Below are 23595 nucleotides of genomic sequence, written 5' to 3'. Positions count from 1 at the left end.
CTCAACTAAGATAATGAGGCACTGCAAAGTAATTTTGTGTGATTGTGTTGAGGATATGTAGTGCTATACCCCAATGATTAATATCACTCCAGTGTCTAATTGATGCATCCAATGTTCTGGTGAATTCAAAATCCTAACAGTATATTTTAGCAAAATAAACTATTTGTCACTGTGTAACTTAACAGTGACTGTTTCCTGAAACAAGTTAACTGAAAATAACAAGAGTACAAGTTATGCTATCACAAAATCCATCCAGAGCATGTGCATCCATACATAAAACTGAATTAACAATATACGCATTAAAGATGCAGCATAATAAATTCAGTTAATGCATATAAAAAGCCAAAATAACATAGCTTCAATTTCAAGAAAATGGCGATTTCTCTTTTGAGCACTTTGAGTTTAAAAAGGTAAATCAATCTAGGACGTAGTTGTGTCTTGGAAATTAAAGCTGTTTTACTTCAAAATGTTCTAACATTTGTCTTGGAATAAAACAAGCCTTCAACATTCATTTTATGTTAGCATGGGACCTGATGATAAATCACAAATGGTATCATGTAGCCACAAGCAAAGGCATGATGTGATATTAGATGCTTACGCTGACCACAATTAAATAGTCTATAATTTTAATACTTTTTTTGGTTTGATCATTATGCATAACTAGAACTAACTCTTTTAAAAAAAGAAACTCAGTCCGACAGGCTGGTAAGAGGAGTATGGGTGATTTTGTGCATGGAGGCAAGAGCATAGTTCAGGTATTAAATGAAAACTTTACATCTGTCTTTACCAAAGAAGATACTGTGTAAATTATCATGAGAAGAGATCATTCGGATAATTGAAGATTTTGAAATTGATAAGGAGCAGGTATTAGGCCATCTATATTTGAAATTGATAAACTACCAGGGCTGGATGAGATGCATCCAAAGATACTTGGGGAAATAAGAGTGTAACATTGTATGAAACATTGTTTTCAGGACAATGGCATTTTAAGAATTTCCAGTGATTTATTTGTTGTACATATTTTGGGACAAATGCTTCCATGAATAGGTGCAGTAGTTTCAAAGCTTTGAGGAATGATAGAACAAGATTGCTGACACATACTTGATCTTTGCCTATTTTGCGTTACAGAACCTGAATAATATCTTTTACTCTTTTACTTATTTTCCAGAATAAGGGTCATGCTTTGATCATTAAGTGGTGAATTTGCATTTAGCACTCTGGGTATTCTGGTGCCTTAGTCAATATGGGATTTGGAAGTGATCTTCGGAATTCCCATGAAGCCCTGCTAAAACTGCAGGAATCTGAGCTTAAAGTCTTGGAGACGTTGAGGAAATTTATGTCTCTACGAGTTAAGAGTGACAAAGAATATGCATCCTTGCTACAGAATGTTTGCCAGCAAGTGGAGAAGCATGAAACATCTTCCCCTGTGGATTCTCTTAGTAATGTTACCAAGGTTAGTTTTTTAAAAATTTCCTAACTGAATCAATGCTTTAAATTCAGAATATCCCTATCTCTTGGCAGATGAATGTAATGCCATGAGTGGAAAATGCATCACTGATAGAATTTAATATGGAGGAATTGTTCTCAGTGCTAGCATTTATAGTGAGCGCATGTGATATAATATAAATGAAGAATGGAATTCTGGTTTCAGAACGGCAAGGAATAAATTGAAATGTATTCATATAATCAAGACTCTCTGATGATTTGAAATGGAAATGCACTGCTTTGACTTACCTGTTCACTTCTGGTCTTTTGAGTCTCTTTAATTTTTGCTTTCAAGTCTTGGGCCAGCATGGTACATCAGACAGAACAGTTGAGCAGAATAATGAAAACACATGCTGAAGACCTTAATGTGGGACCCTTATACAGATTGACCATGATGATCAAAGATAAGCAGCAAGTCAAGAAAAGCTATCAAAGCATGCAACAACAACTGGAAGCTGAAGTGTGCAAGGTAACTATGATTTGACTGTGAGATTGCTCTTGGGAACATATTTCGTTTTTTACTTTTCAAACTGTTATGTTGCTGAGTGTGAATTTTGATTGAATGCACCAATTGCCATTTGACAAAATTGAAATGTTGTCATGTTCTTCTTAGCAGTTGGTCTGGAGCAGTATCACTGGGTGTTGAGGAGTGAGTTGTTTGTTGGTCCTATCTAAAAATGATCAGGTGGTGGGGAAAGGTAAAATGTGGTCAAATTCCTGTGAAATTGTCAGTAGGAGCTACTAGAGTCCTTTTTGTAAATAACAGAAGGTATCGGTGCAGTGGTGCAATAGATTGTTATGTGACATCTTGTTGGACAAAGTATATGGCAAAAACTAATGGCATGTAAGAAGAGCACTATAATTGTCATGGGTGGTTTTAATCTGCATATTAACTAGACAAATCAAATGGGCAAGGTTGGCATGGAAGATGAGTTTCTAGGATTGGGGATTGCTTCATTGGGTAGTATTTTGCAGAACCTACCTGGGAACAGGTCATTTTAGATCGAGTAATGTGTAATGAGTTATGCTTAATAAGAGATCTCATAGTTAAGGATCCTGTAAGGTCTAGCGCTCACAACGTAAGCAAAATTTCAGTCGGTTTAAAGGAGAGCAACTCTGGTCCTCAACTTAAATAGGGATAATTACAGAAATATGAAAAAAAGGGTTGTCTAAACTGGGCTGGGAAAATTGAAAAAGTGGAAAGTCACTGGATGAATAGTGGCAGATAATTTATAATTCTGAGCAGAATTTATTTTGGTTGAAAAGAAAGAAACTAAAGCATACAAAGCAATGAAAATTGTTGATAAACCATAGGATTAGGTTTTTTTAGGAACCAGTAGCAGATGACTAAAAAACTATTAAAGAGGGAGAAAATTGATTATGAAAGTAAATTGTTCAGATGTATAAAAAGAAATAGTGAGAGCTTAGAGTTGTACAGTCATCCAACACAGAAACAGACCATTTAGTCCAACTAGTCCATGCTGACCAAGTTTCCCAAACTAAAGTAATCCCATTTGCCTGCATTTAGCCCATATCTCTCTAGGCCTTTTCAATTCATGCGCCCATCCAAATGTCTTTTAGATGTTGTAACTGTACCTGCATCTACTCCCTCGTCTAGCAGTTCATTCCACTTACAAGCCACCCTCTGTGTGAAAAGGTTGCCCTTGAGTCCCTTTTAAATCCTTCTCCTCTTACCCTTAAAAATATGCCCCCTATGAACTCTCTAATTCTCGGGAAAAGGCCTTTGCTATTCACCTTATCTATGCCTGTCATGATTTTTTAAACCTCCATAAGGTCACCCCTCAACCTCCTACCCTTCAGTGGAAAAGGTCCCAGCCTATCCTTAAAAGACAATCCCTCCAGTCCCAGCAACATACTGACAAATCTTTTCTGAACCCTCTCCAATCCAATAATATCCTTTCCATAGCAGGGCGACCAGAACTGTACCCATCAGACTTCCATATAAGCCCAACATGGTATCCTTACTGCTTTACTCACTGGTCTGAACAATGAAGGCAGCATGCCAAACATCTTCTTAACCACCCTGTCTATCTGTGATGTAAATTTCAATGAACTATGTCCCTGAATCCTAAGTCTCTCTGTTCAAGAAAACTATGAGGGTCCGACCATTAACTGTATAAGTTCTGCCCTTGTTTGTTTTACCAAAATGCAATACCTTCCATTTATCCAAATTAAACTCCATTTGCCACTCCTTAGCCCATTGGCCCAATTGATCAAGATCATGTTGTAATCTTAGATAACCTTCTTCACAATACCTCAGATAACCCACTTCAACTATAAGTTGGTTCTGCTATAACGTGTGTTTCTTCAATGTGAATTGGCTATAACGTGATTGACGAATTTGGACCATTATTTGTAGAAGACAAATTTTCATTACCTTTATAGGCTATAATGCAGTTCTAGTCCCATTCGTTTAAATGGTGCTGCTATTATGCGATCTTAAGATCATAGAGTCACAGAGATGTACAACATAGAAACAGACCCTTCGGTCCAACCCATCCATGCCGACCAGATATCCAAACCCAATCTAGTGCCATCTGCCAGCACCCGGCCTATATCCCTCCAAGCCCTTCCTATTCATATACCCATCCAAATGCCTTTTAAATGTTCCAATTGTACCAGCCTCCACTACTTACTCTGGCAGCTCATTCCATACACTTACTACCCTCTGCGTGAAAGATTTGCCCTTTTGGTCTCTTTTATATCTTTCCCCTCTCACCTTAAACCTATGCCCTTTAGTTCTGGACTCCCCGACCCCAGGGAAAAGACTTTGTCTATTTATCCTATCCATGCCCCTCATCATTTTGTAAACCTCTATAAAGTCACCCCTCAGCCTCCAACGCTGCAGGGAAAACAGCCCCCGCCTGTTCAGCCTCTCCCTATATCTCAAATCCTCCAACCCTGGCAACATCCTTATAAATCTTTTCTGAACCCTTTCAAGTTTCACAACATCTTTCCAATAGGAAGGAGACCAGAATTGCATGCAATATTCCAACAGTGGCCTAACCAATGTCCTGTACAGCTGCAACATGATCTCCCAACTCCTGTACTCAATACTCTGACCAATGAAGGAAAGCATACCAAACGCATTCTTCACTATCTTATCTACCTGTGATTCCACTTTCAAGGAGCTATGAACCTGCACTCTAAAGTCACTTTGTTCAGCAACACTCCCTAGACCTTACCATTAAGTGTATAAGTCCTGCTAAGATTTGCTTTCCCAAAATACAGCACCTCTCATTTATCTGAATTAAACTACATCTGCCACTTCTCAGCCCATTGGCCCATCTGGTCCAGATGCTGTTGCAATCTGAGTTAACTCTCTTCGCTGTCCACTACACCTCTAATTTTGGTGGCATCTGCAAACTTACTAGCTGTACCTCTTATGCTCGCATCCAACTTATTTATGTAAATGACAAAAAGTAGAGGTCCCAGCACCAATCCTTGTGGCACTCCACTGGTCACAGGCCTCCAGTCTGAAAAACAATCCTCTACCACCACCCTTTGTCTTCTACCTTTGAGCCAGTTCTGTATCCAAATGGCCAGTTCTCCCTGTATTCCGTAAAATCTAACCTTGCTAATCAGTCTCCCATGGGAACCTTGTTGAACGCCTTACTGAAGTCCATATAAATCACATCTACCAATCTGCCCTCATCAATCCTCTTTGTTACTTCCTCAAAACATTCAATCAAGTTTGTGAGACATGATTTCCCATGCACAAAGCCATGTTGACTATCCCTAATCAGTCCTTGCCTTTCCAAATACATGTACATCCTGTCCCTCAAGATTCCCTTCAACAACTTGCCCACCACTGACGTCAGGCTCACTGGTCTATAGTTCCCTGGCTTGTCCTTACCACCCTTCTTAAACAGTGGCACCACGTTAGCCAATCTCCAGTCTTCTGGAACCTCACTTGTGACTATCGATAATACAGATATCTCAGCAAGAGGCCCAGCAATCATTTCTCTAGCTTCCCACAGAGTTCTCGGGTACACCTGATCAGGTCCCGGGGATTTATCCACCTTTAACCGTTTCAAGACATCCAGCAATTCCTCCTCTGTAATCTGGACATTTTGCAAGATGTCACCATCTATTTCCCTCCAGTCTACATCTTTCATATCCTTTTCCACAGTAAGTACTCATTTAGTGTCTCGCCCATTTTCTGCGGCTCCACACAAAGGCCGCCTTGCTGATCTCTACCTAATTACCCTTTTGTCCTTAATGTATTTGTGAAAACTCTTTGGATACTCCTTAATTGTATTTGCCAAAGCTATTCATGTCCCCTTTTTGAGTTCCTGATTTCCATCTTAAGTATACTCCTACTGCCTTTATACTCTTCTAAGGATTCACCTGATCTATCCTGTTTATACTTTACATATGCTTCCTTCTTTTTCTTAACCAAACCCTCAATTTCTTTAGTCATCCAGCATTCCCTATACCTACCAGCCTTTCCTGTCACCCTAACGGGAATATACTTTCTCTGGATTCTCGTTATCCCATTTCCGAAGGCTTCCCATTTTGCAGCCGTCCCTTTACCTGCGAACGTTTGCCCCCAATCAGCTTTTGAAAGTTCTTGCCTAGTACCGTCAAAATTGGCTTTTCTCCAATTTAGAACTTCAATTTTTAGATCTGGTCTATCCTTTTTCATCACTATTTTAAGTCTAATAGAATTATGGTCACTGGCCCCAAAATGCTCCCCCACTGACACCTCAGTCATCTGCTCTTATAATGCAGGATCGCATGGGAATGGAACTATCGTGGAATATCAGAACAGACGGTACAACCAGTTTTGGTATCATCTGCAAACTTACTAACCATGCCCCCTAAATTTTCATCCATAATTTACATAAATGACAAACAAAGGTGGAGCCAGTACTAATCCCTGTGGAACACTGCTGGTCACAGGCCTCCTGTCTGAAAAACAACCCTCCAGTAGCACCCTGTGTTTCTGCTAATTTTGTATCCAATTGGCAAACTGTCCCTGAATCCCATGTGATCTAACTTTACTAATTAGTCTGACATACCGAACCTTGTCAAAGGCTTTGCTAAAGTCCATGTAGACAAGTTCAAGGGTGGTTTGTTTGAGGAAGGGTGATCATATTTAGATTTTTTGGCAGTATGAAAAGCAGTGCTGCAGCAGATTGAACCATTTATGGTTCAGGTTCAGGGCCAAGACACGGAGTACAAGTCATCCTGCTGTAATGTGCGTTTCATCAGTGTGAATTGGCTATAACGTGATTGACAAATTGTGGACATTGGGTAACACAAACTTTTTCCTGAACGTGTATGGCAATTTTCAATTAGCAGTCTTCTAAAGTGCGATATTCTATAGCAATTTTCCATAGTGTGATTTTCTATAGCATGAAGTTGCAGAGGGACACAACTGTTGCGTTATAGCAGAATGACTTGTATGAGGGTTTAGCATTTGAGGGGAATAGAGCCAAGGAAACGAGGTGTGTTTGAGAATGAATGTGTGCTCAAGAGACAGCACAGCAGAGGATGAAAGAAACTGTGGGACAATTGGCTTCAGGGGTGGGCCAGATGTGAATTCTGTTTCACAAACCTGTCTCTGACTGTTCCTGCACTATATACCCATGAGCCTTTCAACACCTTTTCCCTTTTTCTCATGTATGTTACCTTTGGCAAGGGCATGTATTCCACTTCCACATGCATATTGAGATTGCTAATCATCTGGCTTGACCCAACTGCTGCCAATAAAATTGTCGGACTGTTTATTTGATATGCAATGAGTTGATAATTGCTACAGTTTAACACTGGCAAAATGCTTTCTGTCTTTGGTCAGGAAGGGAATAGACCATTATTCCAGTTGAGTCAGATTGTTCATAATCTTGACTTGGCGAACAAATGCATTGAAGATAAGTAAATATTGTTACAGTACTGATGCCAATTGTCCTCCTTCTACATTATTTACAATGTAAAATGGTTTTCACATTTTCAGGTTAGTAAGGACTAAATCTACATAAGCATATTGTTTTAAAAGTAACAATGAGTTTTACTAAGATGTAAATTTACAGCAAGAATCAATGATCTGAGACAAGTATACTTATGATAGGGTTAGTTGCTCTTCAAGTGAATCAGGAAGGATGTAATTAACTTTGTGATTGCCCAATATGAATTTACTGTTGCATGATGATGGGTTTCATGTTCATCAAACCAATAATGTGTGTAGCATAATTTTAACTGCTGGGAAATGGTAAGCATTGGAGTATTTGATGATCACTGGATTAAAGATAGGAGACAGCAGTAAGTTCAGCTTTCAGTATTGAATATCAAAATAAATTTGGTATCACATCAACATAAAAAGGTATAGCTTGACTGCTCTGTGAAGTTATCTGGGATTGACTTCATTATTGTCATGAGAAAACTATACAGAGTCAATCTAGCATCTGTGCAATAAAACATCTCTTCCAAAGTTTCTTTGCACTCCAGTTCCCGCAAAGATGGTTTCTTTGTGTCCTTGTTTTTTAATATCAATGGTGTCTACTCCTGTGCTACGTACAACATTCAGTTCTTGAATCCATGCCTGGATCAAGACTGCAATGAGTCCTAAAACAATGTTTGATGTGTTACTAATGAGCTTTTCACTGTTTTCGTTTTGTTTGGAATGATGCTTGAGTGAGGATGAAGAGATGCTAATGTAGTGCTGCCTCCAGTGCACAGGTTAGCAGCACTACAGCAAGCTAATGTATATTTTTGCAGATTTTAAATTGTTCTTAGCTTTTACTTGTTTTGTATTATGTAAATGCAAATTTTTGGCCGCGATACTGACTGTATGACTCAGAAAGAACAATCAGCCTGTTGAGTCTGTGTCAAATCCATATGGAGCATTTTAGTCAGCCCTACTTCTTCACGGTATCCCCAAAGTTCTGTAAGTTGATTTTCCTTTTGAGCCACAACAATTTCCTTTGGAAATAATGTATCATCTCTGATTTGACTAGCCTTCTGGACAGCATATTTCAACTATTTACCACTTACTGCAAACCAAATTCTGTACAAAGCTTGAAGTTTGTCTTCTAATCCTTTTAGCTATGGAAACAGCTTTTCTCTTGTCTACCTTTTCTCAACTTATCGATCGGAGCTCCCTTCAATCTCCTTTTGTGATATTAAAGATTTTTATTGCAATGAAGACAATCCTTTGTTTCTAAATGCAAACTTTTTGCCGCTATGTTTTCTCATTTCTGGAATTATTTTGTACCTTTTCAATGATTTTTAAAGTATGGTGACCAGAACTGAGTGTAGCACTCAGTTATAACCCAACAGAAGGTGCAGCATACTTCCTCCTTCATATAATACTTGGACTCTCAAAATCCAAGGTCCCATGTGTTTCTCAAAGCAGCTGTCAAATTATTTTTCAAGGGCACTTCTCACGATTTTCTCAAGGACGAGATTGATTTTCAGGGGCGACGTTTTGTTTCTCTAGAGCTTTTTTCATTCTCGTGCACTCCTTTCATTAATTGCAATCCTACAGTAGTATTACTTTTTGTGTTTATGGTCAATTGGTGATACAGAATCAAGTATTTTTTAAAAATGTCACATTTTGCTGAAGCGTTTCACTCAGGCTGGTTCGCAAGATTGGTTGCATGCCGACTCCGATTGGTAGAAACATGTTATCAATATGCAAATCCTGCATAGTCTACAGAAGTGTGAAGGAATTCCTTGTTGCGTAACTGGAAACTTGCTCAATGGATTGTAGCAATAGGTTTCGATTGTACAGAGCTGGTTGTAGATAATAGGCAATAGGCAAAAAAGGAATGTCTCTTGTGGTTCTTGTGCAGCCCATAAATACACAGATATGGACTCTGCAGGCAATGGAATGTCCGCTGTGATCGTTTGACATCACTAGCGTGTTTTCTTCATTGTACCACTCAAGAAAGGCATAAACATCTGCATTCAAGTGCTGTATTATGGAAGTCTAGAGCCTTCGCATTGTATGTATTAGTATTCATTGAACTAACGAATGCAGTGTTGGTGGGAAGGCAAGAGGATGACACAAGGAGTCTACAGAGGGATATAGACAGGTTAGCTGAGTGGGCAATAACTTGGTAGATGGAATATTCAGTGGGAGAATGGAAAGCTATGAATTTTTGCAGGAAGAACAGAAATCTTACTATTATTTATATAATAAACAGATTTCTGTATGCTTCAGCACAATGATTTGGTGGTCATAGAGCATGATTCACAACATAGGAATATAGGACATTGGAACAAGAGTAGGCCCTCAAGCCCTATCAATGAACTGTGGCCTAACTGTGGGTGGCACGGTGGCACAGTGGTTAGCACTGCTGCCTCACAGTGCCAGAGACCCGGGTTCAATTCCCGCCTCAGGCGACTGACTGTGTGGAGTTTGCACATTCTCCCTGTGTCTGCGTCGGTTTCCTCCGGGTGCTCCGGTTTCCTCCCACAGTCCAAAGATGTGCAGGTCAGGTGAATTGGCCATGCTAAATTGCCCATAGTGTTAGGTAAGGGGTAAATGTAGGGGTATGGGTGGGTTGCGCTTCGGCGGGTCGGTGTGGACTTGTTGGGCCGAAGGGCCTGTTTCCACACTGTAATGTAATCTAATCTAATCTAACTCCATATGCCTGCTTTGGGCCCATATCCCTTGATATCCTTGCTTAATAATTTTAAAAAGTCCATCTCAGATTTATATTTAACAATTAAATTAATATTGACAACCATTTGAGGAAGAGAGTTCCAGATCTGTACTAGTCCTTGCTTATGCAAGTGCTTTCTAACATCTATCCTAAATGACGTGGCCCTAATTCATACACTATGCCCCCGGTTCAAGCATCTTTAACCAATGGAAATAATTAATCTTTGTATACCCTGTTGTTCCATGTTAATATTCTGAAGACCTTGAATACATCATCTTTTTAAATTCTAGAGAATAAAGGCCTAATTTGTGTAATCTTTCCTCACCACTTAACCCTTGAAATGCAGGTATCATCCTCTAAACCTGCAGGGCCAAAACATCCTTCCTAAGGTGTGGTGTCCAGATCTGCGCACAGTACTCTAAGAGGGGTCTAACAAGAGTTTTGTTTAACTGCACATAATGTCTCCGGTCCTACAGATATGAAGGCCAGCATTCTGTTAGTTGTCTTGACTATTTTCTGCACCTGCTTGAGGCATTTTAAAGAGCTATACACAGAGCTCCAAATTTCATTGAGCATCCACTGTATTTAACTTTGTACCTTCTTAAAAAAAATCCTCATCTCTCCTTTTTCAGTTTGAATTGGATAACCTCAACACTTGCTTATCTTAAAATCCATCTGCTAAGCTTTGCCCTTTCATGTAATCTAGCAATGTCCTGTTGTAATTTTACGCTGATGTCAATACTGTCTACAATGCTGAATTTTGTGTTGTCAGCAAATTTAGATATTTGTCTCTTAATACCATTATCCAAGATTTTAATGAATATTGTGAGTGACCGAGGCCCCATCACAAATTCCTGAGGGACACCACTTATATGTCCTGCTAATTTGAGTACGTGCCCATTATTCTAATTCTGTTTCCAGCCATTCAACCAATTTCCTATCCATGTCAGTAATTTGCCTCCAATTCTGTGGGCTTAGCAAACAAAAGCCTTTTGGAAGTCCATATGAACAACATCCATTGACTTAACTCTGTCCACCACCTTTGTCACCGCTTCAAAAAACTGACTTTTGTCAGGCATGGCCTACTCTTCATGAAACCATGTTGACTCTCCCTGATTAACTGAATTTTTTTGAGGTGTTCAGATCCCCTATACTTGATTATAAATGACAATAATTTCTCCACCACAGATGTCAGGCTAGGTAGTCTGTCATTCCCTGATTTCCCTTTGTCACCCTTCTTAAAAAGCAGAGTGACATCCCCTGATGTCCATGCCTCGCTTAATCCAAGTTATTAATATATTCAAAGTTTGTGAGAAGGTTTGTAGCTCGGGTGCTCGTTGTTGTGGTTCTGTTCGTTGAGCTGGGAATTTGTGTTGCAGACATTTCGTCCCCTGTCTAGGTGACATCCTCAGTGCTTGGGAGCCTCCTGTGAAACGCTTCTGTGATGTTTCCTCCGGCATTTATAGTGGTTTGAATTTGCTGCTTCCGGTTGTCAGTTCCAGCTGTCCATTGCAGTGGTCGGTATATTGGGTCCAGGTCGATGTGCTTATTGATTTGAATCTGTGGATGAGTGCCATGCCTCTAGGAATTCCCTGGCTGTTCTTTGTTTGGCTTGGCCTATAATAGTAGTGTTGTCCCAGTTGAATTCATGTTGCTTGTCATCTGCGTGTGTGGCTACTAAGGATAGCTGGTCGTGTCGTTTCGTGGCTAGTTGGTGTTCATGGAAGACAGATCGTTAGCTGTCTTCCTGTTTGTCCTATGTAGTGTTTTGTGCAGTCCTTGCGTGGGATTTTGTACACTATATTGGTATTGCTCATGCTGGGTATCGGGTCCTTCGTTCTGGTGAGTTGTTGTCTGAGGGTGGCTGTTGGTTTGCGTGCTGTTATGAGTCCTAGTGGTCGCAGTAGTCTGGCTGTCAGTTCGGAAATGCTCTTGATGTATGGTAGTGTGGCTAGTCCTTTGGGTTGCGGCATGTCCTCATTCCATTGTCTTTCCCTTAGGCATCTGTTGATGAAATTGCGGGGGTATCAGTTTTTGGCGAATACATTGTAAAGGTGTTCTTCCTCTTTTTGCAGTTCTGGGGTACTGCAGTGTGTTGTGGCCCTTTTGAATAGTGTCTTGATGCAACTTCTTTTGTGTGTGTTGGCGTGATTGCTTTCATAGTTCAGGACTTGGTCTGTGTGTGTGGCTTTCCTGTATACCTTTGTGGTGAATTCTCCGTTCGGTGTTCTCTGTACCATCATGTCTAGGAATGGGAGTTGGTTGTCCTTTTCTTCCTCTCTAGTGAATCGGATTCCTGTGAGTGTGGCGTTGATGATCCGGTGTGTGTTCTTTATTTCTGTGTTTTTAATGATTACAAAGGTGTCATCCACATATCTGACCCAGAGTTTGGGTTGAATTTGCAGTAATACTGCTTGTTCTAATCTTTGCATTACCGCTTCTGCTCTGAGTCCAGAGATGGGTGAGCCCATGGGTGTGCCTTTGATTTGTTCATATATTTGGTTGTTGAATGTGAAGTGTGTTGTGAGGCACAGGTCCCAGTAGTTTGAGTATGCTGTCTTTGTTGTTAGGTTCACCGTCCTGTTATCTGTTCTGTATGTCCAGCAGGTTGGCTATTGTTTCTCTGGCTAGGGTTTTGTCGATAGATGTGAACAGTGCCGTTACATCGAATGAGACCATGGTTTCTTCCTTGTCTATGTGTATATTTCTGATGATGTCCAAGAATTCCTGTGTTGATTGTATAGAGTGTCTAGATCCACTGATCAGGTGTTTCAGTTTCTGCTGTAGTTCTTTAGCCAGTTTGTGTGATGGTGTCCCTGATAGTGATACTATGGGTCCGAGTGGGATGTCTGGTTTGTGCACTTTAGGTAGTCCATAGAATCTGGGGGTGTTGTTGCTTTCAGGTTTCATTCTTTGTAGGTCAAACCTGGTTATCTGTCTATTTTTTTTGTAGGTTCCTCAGTGTGTTGTTTATCCCATTGGTGAGTTGTGGGGTGGGGTCAAACTCCCTCTTTTTTGGTAGGTGTTGGTATCTGCAAGTAGTTGTTGCGCTTTTTGGATGTCGTCTGCTTTGTCCAGGATGACCGTCATTCTGCCTTTGTCTGCTGGTAGTATGATTATGTTCTTATCGTTTCTTCGTGATTTTAGTGCTTCCCTCTCTTTGGTTATGTGTTTGTCTTTTCCTTGTTATCAGGGGTACGATACTTTGTCTCACTGTTTGTTGTGTCTCTTCTGTCAGTCCATTGTTCCTGAGTGTGCATTCTAGTGCTGCTAGGAAGTCTGCTGTCTTGGCGTCCCTGTGGTTGTAGTTGAGTCCCTTGGCCAGTATTGTTCTTTCCGTGTCTGTGAGCTGTCTGTGGGAGAGGTTTCTAACCCAGGTGTGTGTTGTGGTGTCCTCTCTGTTGTGTGTTAGTTTGGCCATTTTTTTCTTTTAGTGTCGTTTTTTTGTGGTGTGTGGTCCTGTTCTGTCCTATGGTGACGGCCTGTTCTATGGTCCGGGTCCATTCCTGATTGGTGGTTTTTGAAATCAACGATTTTTGGTGCGCAATTTCTTGTCTGTATTTGTGAAGTCTGTTGTGAGCGTCTGTAATCATTACCTGGATCATCCTGAATCCGTTCTGTCTGGCTGTGTCTCTGGTTTGTGGGTTGTTGACTGGTGGTCTGTATCTGACACATTGTGGAAGGATTCGATTCTTTCGGCATTCATGCAGGAACCGGAGTTGTTCGTATGTGGCGTTTAGGAGGTTGGCACAGGATTCCCATTTCCTGGCTTGTCTTGGCATCTCTCGCCTGTTGGTGTTCAAAGTTTTATTAATATATTTAGTGCATTTTCAGGCTATAAAATTAAGTTTTCAAAATCGGAGGCGATGCCAATGGGTGGCCTCGCTAGTATATCCCACCTATCGGAAGGATCCCACTTTCCCTTTCGGTGGTCCCTGGAGGTTTCTTATATTTAGGCAATCTTATCACCCCAGTATTTGGCCAGCTATACAAGGCTAACTTTGTGCATTTACTGGAGAGGATAAGGCAGAACCTCCAGGGATGGGGAGACCTTCCAATTTCCTGGTTAGGCAGAATAGCACTAATTAAAATGAATGTCCTGCCCCGTCTCCTATACCCTATGAGAATGCTTCCGGTGATACTGCCGAGGTTGGCACTACGCAAACTGAATGGCTGGCTGGTTTCCTTCATCTGGAATCATAGATGACCCCTCATTAAGCTGAAGAAGCTTACACAGGCAAGGAGAGGACTGGATTTTCCAGATTTTAGGAAATATTAGTTAAGTTCCCTATTAAGCTACATAGCCGATTGGGTCTTGTCTGACCCGCAATCGATCTGGCTGGACATCGAGGCTTCTCAAGTAAAATACCTCCTTATTAACCTCTTATTCTCAGACAAGAGGAAAATCATCACAGATCACTGGAAAAACCCTATAATATTAAACACAATTAAGGCTTGGAATATAATGCGGCAAAATGAGGGCAATTCACATAAAACATTCCCCATACTCCGATAATGGGAGCTTGGGGGTTTCAACCGGGGCTTACAGATGCCACTTTCAAATTTGAGATCCAGGGGTATCTCCTGTATAGGGGATCTGTTCAAGGAAGGGGTTCTGATATTTTTTGAACAGCTGCATCAGAAATTTGGATTACCTAATGGTGATCTCCTTCGATACTTCCAAATTCGAGATTACATACAGAAGAAGACTACCTTATTATATAGTCTTTATAAATCAGACAGCAAATGTAGAGTGTTATGGCCAATGGGGGTATGTTCGGTCAGCACTCTTTATCATTTATTACATAATGAAATATCGGAAGATATGGACAATCTGCTTAAAACATGGGATCAGGATTTGGGGCTGGAAGTCTCTATAGAAATGTGGAATGACATTTGAGAAAATGCCAGAAAAGTCTCCATCTGCAACAGAACTCAAGCCATTCAGTTGAAGATACTTCACAGGGCCCATATAGCACCGGACCGATTGGCAAAATTAAAGGCAAGAGCATCTCCAATGTGTCCCAAATGTAAAATAGAAGTGGGCACTCTTGTACATTGCTTATGGACCTGTCATAAGATCCGTAGATATTGGACTAAAGTAGCAAGTGCTCTGACAGAAATCTTGAACGGAAATTAGAGTGGATCCAGTATCTCTCCTTTTGGGCTTTTCGAACTTACCCTCCCTGGATGTGCACGGGAAGAGATTATTTTCCATTCTCTCTTTCTGTGCAAAGAAAAATATTTTGGTAAACTGGGTGGCTGAGGGCCCTCCTGGACTTTCGAATTGGCACAGAATAATCATGGAATATATTCCCCTTGACTTCCTTTCAAATTTGGTGCACCAAAAAAAAAATTATTCCATAAAATATGGCAGCCCTTCTTGAATTATATAAATACGGATATTTCGGCCATCCTAACAAGGGCTTTTATTTAATTGAGATGGCGAACCTGGCTGGTCTGGGGCCCCTTGGGAGAGGAATCCTGCACGAATACGGGTTTTGTTACGATCTGATGTTAACACATTCCAAGCATGTTTTTCACGACTCAATATCTGTGTTATCCGTCATTTTTTTTTCCTGAATAATGTAAGAGATTTTATCATACACTCTGGTTAGTGTAGGTTAGATTAGTAGTTTGTTGAGTTTTGTTTATTTTCTCGGTATTTTTTTTCTGTTTGATAGATTTTGGTTATTATTTATTTAAGATTTAATTGTATATCAATGTTTATACTTGGGGTTGTTTTTATTTGTAAACTTGTAAAAACATGTTAAATTTTCAATAAAAATAGCTATTAAACAAAAGTAGAGTGACACAAAAAGCTGGCATTCAAGTTCATTTGATAATATTGGATATTAGGGAAGTGAAATGGCATGTTAACCTGTATTTCAAAGGGAATGGATTATAAAAATAGAGAGGTCTTGCTAAAGCTTATACAAGGCACGACTCAGATCATCATTAGAATATTGCAAATAATTTTGGTTCCCTTACTTAAGCAAAGATGTGCTGGCATTGGAGGCAATCCAGAGAAGGTTTACTTGGTTGATCCTAAGTATGGAGGGTTTTTCTTAGGATAAAAGATTGAGTGGATTGAGCTTGTATTCATTGGAGTTCAAGAGAATGAGAGGAGACCCTCACTGAAGTAGAAAATTCTGAGAGAGTTTGACAGAGGTTGTTTCCCATGGTGGGAGAGTCTAGGATCACAGAGCATACTCTCTGAGTGAGTAAGGCATCTCCCACTTAAGACAGATGAGGATTTTTTTTCCTGTGAGAACCTTGAAAGTGTGGAATTCTTTACTGCAGAGGGCTGTCAAGGCTGGGCTATTAAGTATATGGAAGGTGAGTTACTCAGATTTAAAAAAAATACTTTTATTGAAATTTTTTTTACATAATTAGAAAGTTACAAAAGTATGAGAGTATAGCATAATAGCATCAAAAACAACAATAAACTGATTACTATACTTCTTGACAAAAGAAATCAAAATTTCACTTATTACAAATCAATAATTAAGTAAATAACACCACTCAGCGCAATGAGATCAAACTCTTAACCTTTGAGAGCATCAATTATTAAACCCATATATGTTCGAAATTCTTCCTCTCATGCGTTAGATTTATCAGATCAAACCACCATGGCTAGACAAAAGCCCTAATCAAAATGGTGGATAGATCTGCTTCCAAATAATTCAAAAAGGGCTGCCAAGTCTTGTAAAAGTTGCCCGTTTTCTGGTGCACCATATTTGTAAGAAAGTCTAAAGGAATGTATTCCATAATTAACTTATCCCACCCCGACAAACCTAGGGTGGGATTCTTAGACACCCAGCACATCAGAATGTTCTTCCTCGCACAAAACGTGAGTATGTTAAAACATTTTTTCCCATGTGCGTCCAAGAGAGGTAAATTTGGCAAACCCAGGAGCAAAGAGACCGGGTCCACTTTGACTTTGGTCCCCAAGACCCCCTCTATTTCTCCTGTCACAGCGCTCCAATACACATGAACCCCGTGGCAGGACCACAAACAATGAGTGAGGATACCTGTGTTTATTTTACATTTGGGGCACATTGAAGATGCTCCTTGCGTAAATTTTGCAAGACGATCTAGGGCCAGATGAGCCTTGTAAAGAATCTTTAACTGCATAGCATGGGTTCTATTACATATCTCAATCCTCCTCGCATTCTCATAAATGTCCTCCAATCTTTCTGAAATGATCTCAACTCCTAACTCTCTCTCCCAGACCTCACGTAGACGCTCGATGTCACCTGAGGAAAGCTCCCCCAACAAATGATAGAGAGTACTCACTGAAAGAGTGCTCTTAGTCTGAGCACCCTCTTTTCTGTATCAGATCTATAACACTCAGTCAAGAGTGTCATCTCCTTTTCGATAAAATCTCTAATCTGAAAGAAACAGAAGAGCTCTCAACTCGATAATTCATATTTCACTTATTTGATTAAATTACATCAATGTTTCACCCTGAAACAGATCGTTCAAACAAGAGACTCTTGTCCCTGGCCAGACACCCAGCATGCCAACTATGGGGGTAAGAAAAGATATTTTAGATACATTACCCTCTATTTGCCTCATTGCCCTCCATGCTTTGATCATGTTAATGACTATTTGATTACGGCAACTGTCCTCATTTTGTCTAAAAACAACAGGTTGATAAGAGAACAGTTAGTCTGGAATGCCTCAATGTTCAACATGTCGAAACGGAGTCTCCACAGGCCCAGTCACTTAGAAAGGATAGGAGAGAGCTCAGTTGATAGCTTTTAATGTCCTGGAGGTCCACTCCCCGCAATCCCTGGGGCAATTGCAGTTTCGTAAGCTTAATAAGGGATAGCTTATAGCGCCAAATAAAAGAACTAAACCAGCCATTCAATTTCTGAAATGTTTGCCGAGGAAAGAGCAAAGGGAGCATCTGCACAGGTTACAATAAGCGAGGAAGAACATTAATTTTGATAAGCGCAACCCAAGCCAACCCAACCATGATATTGGAAGGGCGTCCATCTTTGAAGGTCTTGTTTGATCTTGTCAAACAAATGAACAAAATTAGCCTTGAATAACTGATCAAATCTCGGGTAAGAGCGAGGCCCAAGTAAAGAAAACCTCACTGTGCCCATTTAAAGGGAAATCCACCTTCCCCTAAGGCCCCCCCGCCCCAGTAGGCATAGCCTTCGACTTTGAAAAATTGGTTTTGTAACCTGAGAAAGAACCAAATAAGTTAATACACTGTATCAAAAAGGGCACCGAGACTGCTGGGTTCGAAAATAAATATGAACATTGTTTAATATAGTGTAATCTTAAGCACATCGACCCCACCTTTGGGACAGCTATATTGGGGTCCCGATGAATGGCCTCCACCTATAGCTCAATCACCAATGTGAAACGCAAAGTTGAAAAGGGACAGCCTTGCCGAGTCCCTCTACCAATATTAAAATTGTCAGCCCTTAAACCATTGATGAGAACCGCTGCCAGAGGATGACCATAAAGGACCCTTGCCCATCTTGTAAACACTTTGCCTGGGCCAAACTGCTCCAGAGTATAAAAGAGATATGGCCATTCCACCTGATCAAATACCTTCTCCGCATCCAAAGAGACCACCAACCCTTGAACCGATCACTGCTGGCACACTTGAATCTTCATAAGCAACCTCCTAACATTATTAGAGGATCTGCAACCCTTTATAAAGCCCGTCTGATCATCTTTAACAATAGAGGGCATCACCTCTTTCAACCTCAATGCCAAAATCTTAGACAAAATTTTATAATCAGAGTTTAAGAACGAGATAGATCTATAAGAAACACAGCCCTCCGGGGCCTTTACTTTCTTGAAGTTAAGAGAGATATTAGCCTCTCTCAAGCATAATGGGAGGCAGTTGTGACTATGTGAATAGTAAAACATGTTTAGCATTGGTCCTGACAGTATGTTTACAAATTCTTCATAAAACTCACTGGGAAGACCATCAGGGCCAGGCGCCTTTCCAGTTTGAAGTTGCCTCACCACCTCCTGTATCTTTTGTGCTGTTAATGGAGCACTAAGGAGATACGCCTGCTCAGCAGACACCCCCGGAAGATCCAAGTTCTGAAAAGAAGACTCCATTTTATCCCGTCTATCCTCTCAACATTCAGGCTGATACAGTTCAGAAGAGGACGTCCAAAATGCTGCATTGATCTTTCTACCATTACAAGTAAGAGTCCCATTCCTTCCTCTAATAGAAACAATAGATTGGGAAGTATTATTCTTCCAAACCAGAAATGCCAAATATTTACACAACCAATCAACTCAAAAAACCTTTGCTTCACGAAGGAAAGTTCCTTCCTGGCTGTATGCATAAGCATGGAGTTTAAGGCTGATTGAAGGGCTGTGGTCTGCTGCAGCTTAGTCACTGTCTACTGTAATATTCTATCTCAGCTGCCTTCAGTCATGCCTTGAGCAGACCCTACTGTTCTCCCTTCCGTCGCTTCTAACTGGCGAGTATGAGATAATTATCCCTTTAGCCTTAGCAGTCTCCCAAAGGATGGATGGATTACAAGCTGTACCTGAGTTGGTGGCCAAAAATGCTCCAAATTCGCTAGAAAAGTATAGGGGAATCTCAATTATCTGAACGAGATGGGCAGGCACTATTTCATTCGGCTAATCGATTATTCTGTTAATCGATTAGATGCCTTTCCTCTGGGGCTCGGAGTTTTTAAAGTCTGCCCCCTGTTCAGGAGACTGCGGCAGCGCACAATACGCGAGGCCCCGCCTCCCGTCCCCAGCACAAAGCGCATGAGCCCCTGCCCCCAACACTGCCCCCGCCTGCCCCCAGGATCCCACCCAACCCCTCCCCCAGAAACTCACCCCCCCAACCGTCCAACCCTCCCTGCCATCCCCCGTCCTACTGTGCCCCAACCCCATCCAAACCCCCATCCCCAACCCCGCCATCCCCGTCTCCAACTCTGTCCTCCACCCCCAAACCCGTCCAATTCCCCCGTCCAACACCCCCACCATCCCTCGCACACTGCCCCCAACCCTGTCCAATTCACCCCGCCCTCCAACCCCATCCAACACCACCCCCCCCGTCCCCTGTCCGCCGCCCCCCAACCCCGTCCAACACCAGCCCCTGCTTGCCTCCCGTCCCCCCTGTCCACCCCATCCCCCTCTCTGGGGCAGCCAGACTGTACACCAACAATAAGACTGTTGCAGCTGCCTTTGTGGGGTAAATCTCCAAATAGCGTGCACACAGCTTCAGCCACACACCAAAAGTTTGCTGCAACTTTTGACAGGTTCCATGTTTGCTCTGTACAGGACAATGTTGGAGAGTTTATCTGGGGAAGGGGTGGGAGGGGGTTTAGGGTACACCCCTCTATAGAACTCCAGGGAAAGTGTGGGGAGAGAGAGAGGACAGGAGGTTAGTCATTTGGAGATGGTGCCTGTTTAATCACTATAAACAAAAGACCCGATCACTGTTGGAAACACGTCTTTGTTTTTATCGGGACCTCGAGATCTCCTTCGGATAATCTGATTTTTGGATAATTAGTATTCGGATAATCGAGGTTCCTCTGTACTCAGTGAACTTGCTGCCCTTGAGGATGAGGGGATCCATTTGCCAATACCGAGAGCTCATTGCATTACCCTTAATCTCAACCACTAAATATACTGTTGCATGATCAGAGATAGCAATATTTTCAATTGAACAAGGTGTCACCGAATCTGGAAGAGCTGCGGGAGTTAGGAAAAGAATTAAACCACTTATGAGGATCAGAAAAGAACACACAGTCCTTGCTTGTAGGGTGGAGACATCTCCAAATGTCTACCAACCCTAGTTCCACGCACAGATTACCCATTGTTTAGATTATGGGGGCCTTTGGGTATTCTATCCAGCACAGGATCCATAAGGCAATTAAAATTCTTTCCACTCAATAATAATATGCCGCGACGCAAAGCATCAGCTTAGTGCATCAGTCAAAAATTTAAGGGGTTGGACCAGAAGACAATGGACATTCAATTTACCATATTGCTCACCATGTATTAGGCCTTAAGGATAACAAATTGACCATATTCATCTTTAACACAGACTGTTAAATTAAATGGAAGATTCTTCCGGATGAGTATGGCCTCACCCCTGCTCTTAGTCATAGAATTATAGAGATGTACAGCATGGAAACAGACCCTTTGGCCCAACCTGTCCATGCCGACCAGATATCCCAACCCAATCTCGTCCCACCTTCCAGCACCCAGCCCATATCCCTCCAAACCCTTCCTATTCATATACCTATCCAAATGCCTCTTAAATGTTGCAATTATACCAGCCTCCACCACTTCCTCTGGCAGCTCATTCCATACAAGTACCACCCTCTACGTGAAAAAGTTCCCCCTTAGGTCTCTTTTATATCTTTCCCCTCTCACCCTAAACCTATGCCGTCTAATTCTGGACTCCCTGACCCCAGAGAAAAGACTTTGTCTATTTATCCTATCCATGCCCCTCATCATTTTGTAAACCTATATAAGGTCACCCCTCAGCCTCCGACGCTGCAGGGAAAACAGCCCCAGCCTGTTTAGCCTCTCCCTATAGCTCAAATCCTCCAACCCTGGCAACATCCTTGTAAATCTTTTCTGAACCCTTTCAGTTTTCACAACATCTTTCCAATAGGAAGGAGACCAGAATTGCATGCAATATTCCAACAGTGGCCTAACCAATGTCCTGTACAGCCGCAACATGACCTCCCAACTCCAGTACTCAATACTCTGACCAATAAAGGAAAGCATACCAAACGCCTTCTTCACTATCCAATCTACTTGCGACTCCACTTTCAAGGAGCTATGAACCTGCACTCCAAGGTCTCTTTGTTCAGCAACACTCCCTAGGACCTTACCATTAAGTGTATAAGTCCTGCTAAGATTTGCTTTCCCAAAATGCAGCACCTCGCATTAATCTGAACTAAACTCCATCTGCCACTTCTCAGCCCATTGGCCCATCTGATCAAGATCCTGTTGTAATCTGAGGTAACCCTCTTCGCTGTCCCCTACACCTCCAATTTTGGTGTCATCTGCAAACTTACTAACTGTACCTCTTATGCTCGCATCCAACTCATTTATGTAAATGACAAAAAGTAGAGGACCCAGCACTGATCCTTGTGGCACTCCACTGGTCACAGGCCTCCAGTCTGAAAAACAACCTTCCATCACCACCCTCTGTCTTCTACCTTTGAGCCAGTTCTGTATCCAAATGGCTCGTTCTCCTTGTATTCCATCAGAGCTAACCTTGCTAATCAGTCTCCCATGGGAACCCTGTCGAACTGAAGTCTATACAGATCACACCTACCGCTCTGCCCTCATCAATCTTCTTTGTTACTTCTTCAAAACATTCAATCAAGTTTGTGAGATATGATTTCCCATGCACAGAGCCATGTTGACTATCCCTAATCAGTCCTTGCCTTTCCAAATACATGTACATCCTGTCCCTCAGGATTCCCTCCATCAACTTGCCCACCACTGAGATCAGGCTCACCGGTCTATAGTTCCCTGGCTTGTCCTTACCACCCTTCTTAAACGGTAGCACCACATTTGCCAGTCTTCCGGCACCTCACCTGTGACTATCGATGATACAAATATTTCAGCAAGAGGCCCAGCAATCATTTCTCTAGCTTCCCACAGAGTTCTCGGATACACCTGATCAGGTCCTGGGGATTTATCCACCTTTAACCGTTTCAAGACATCCAGCACTTCCTCCTCTGTAATCTGGACATTTTGCAAGATGTCACCATCTATTTCCCTACAGTCTATATCTTCCATATCCTTTTCCACAGTAAATACTGATGCAATATAGTCATTTAGTATCTCCCCCATTTTCTGTGGCTCATCACAAAGGCCGCCTTGCTGATCTTTGAGGGGCCCTATTCTCTCCCTAGTTACCCTTTTGTCCTTAATGTATTTGTAAAAACCCTTTGGATTCTCCTTAATTCTATTTGTTAAAGCTATCTCAAGTCCCCTTTTTGCCCTCCTGATTTCCCTCTTAAGTATACTCCTACTTCCTTTATACTCTTCTCAGGATTCACTTGATCTATCCTGTCATATGCTTCCTTCTTTTTCTTAACCAAACCCTCAATTTCTTTAGTCATCCAGCATTTACTGTACCTACTAGCCTTCTTTTTCACCCTGACAGGAATACACTTTCTCTGGATTCTTGTTATCTCATTATCGCAATAGAATTATGGTCGTTGGCCCCAAAGTGCTCCCCCACTGACACCTCAGTCACTAGCCCTGCCTTATTTCCCAAGAGTAGGTCAAATTTTGCACCTTCTTTAGTAGGTACATCCACATTTTGAATCAGAAAATTGTCTTGTACGCACTTAAGAAATTCCTCTCCATCTAAACCTTTAAGACTCTGGCAGTCCCAGTCGATATTTGGAAATTTAAAATCCCCTACCATAACTACCCTATTATTCTTACAGATAACTGAGACCTCCTTACAAGTTTGTTTCTCAATTTCCCTCTGACA

General features: G+C 41.5%; 1 protein-coding gene across 4 annotated transcripts in view; it reads left to right on the top strand.

Annotated features, from left to right (window-relative positions):
* Positions 1-23595, top strand: part of fer (fer (fps/fes related) tyrosine kinase) — a 216893-nt gene that overhangs the window by 15182 nt on the left and 178116 nt on the right. For all 4 annotated transcript variants that reach the window (XM_043710381.2, XM_043710372.2, XM_043710364.2 and 1 more), the window contains 2 exons: positions 1169-1453; positions 1781-1954. In XM_043710381.2, the coding sequence (XP_043566316.1) occupies positions 1244-1453; positions 1781-1954 (384 nt within the window). In that variant the 5' untranslated portion in view covers positions 1169-1243. The remainder of the gene's footprint in view (positions 1-1168; positions 1454-1780; positions 1955-23595) is intronic.

This window comes from Chiloscyllium plagiosum, unplaced genomic scaffold, assembly GCF_037043375.1.
Source record: "Chiloscyllium plagiosum isolate Xiang-an unplaced genomic scaffold, Cpla_swu_hap1 HiC_scaffold_2, whole genome shotgun sequence".
NCBI lineage: Eukaryota > Metazoa > Chordata > Chondrichthyes > Orectolobiformes > Hemiscylliidae > Chiloscyllium > Chiloscyllium plagiosum.
The sequence above is the reverse complement of the archived record's forward strand: the minus strand, read 5'-3'. Positions and strand labels throughout refer to the sequence as shown.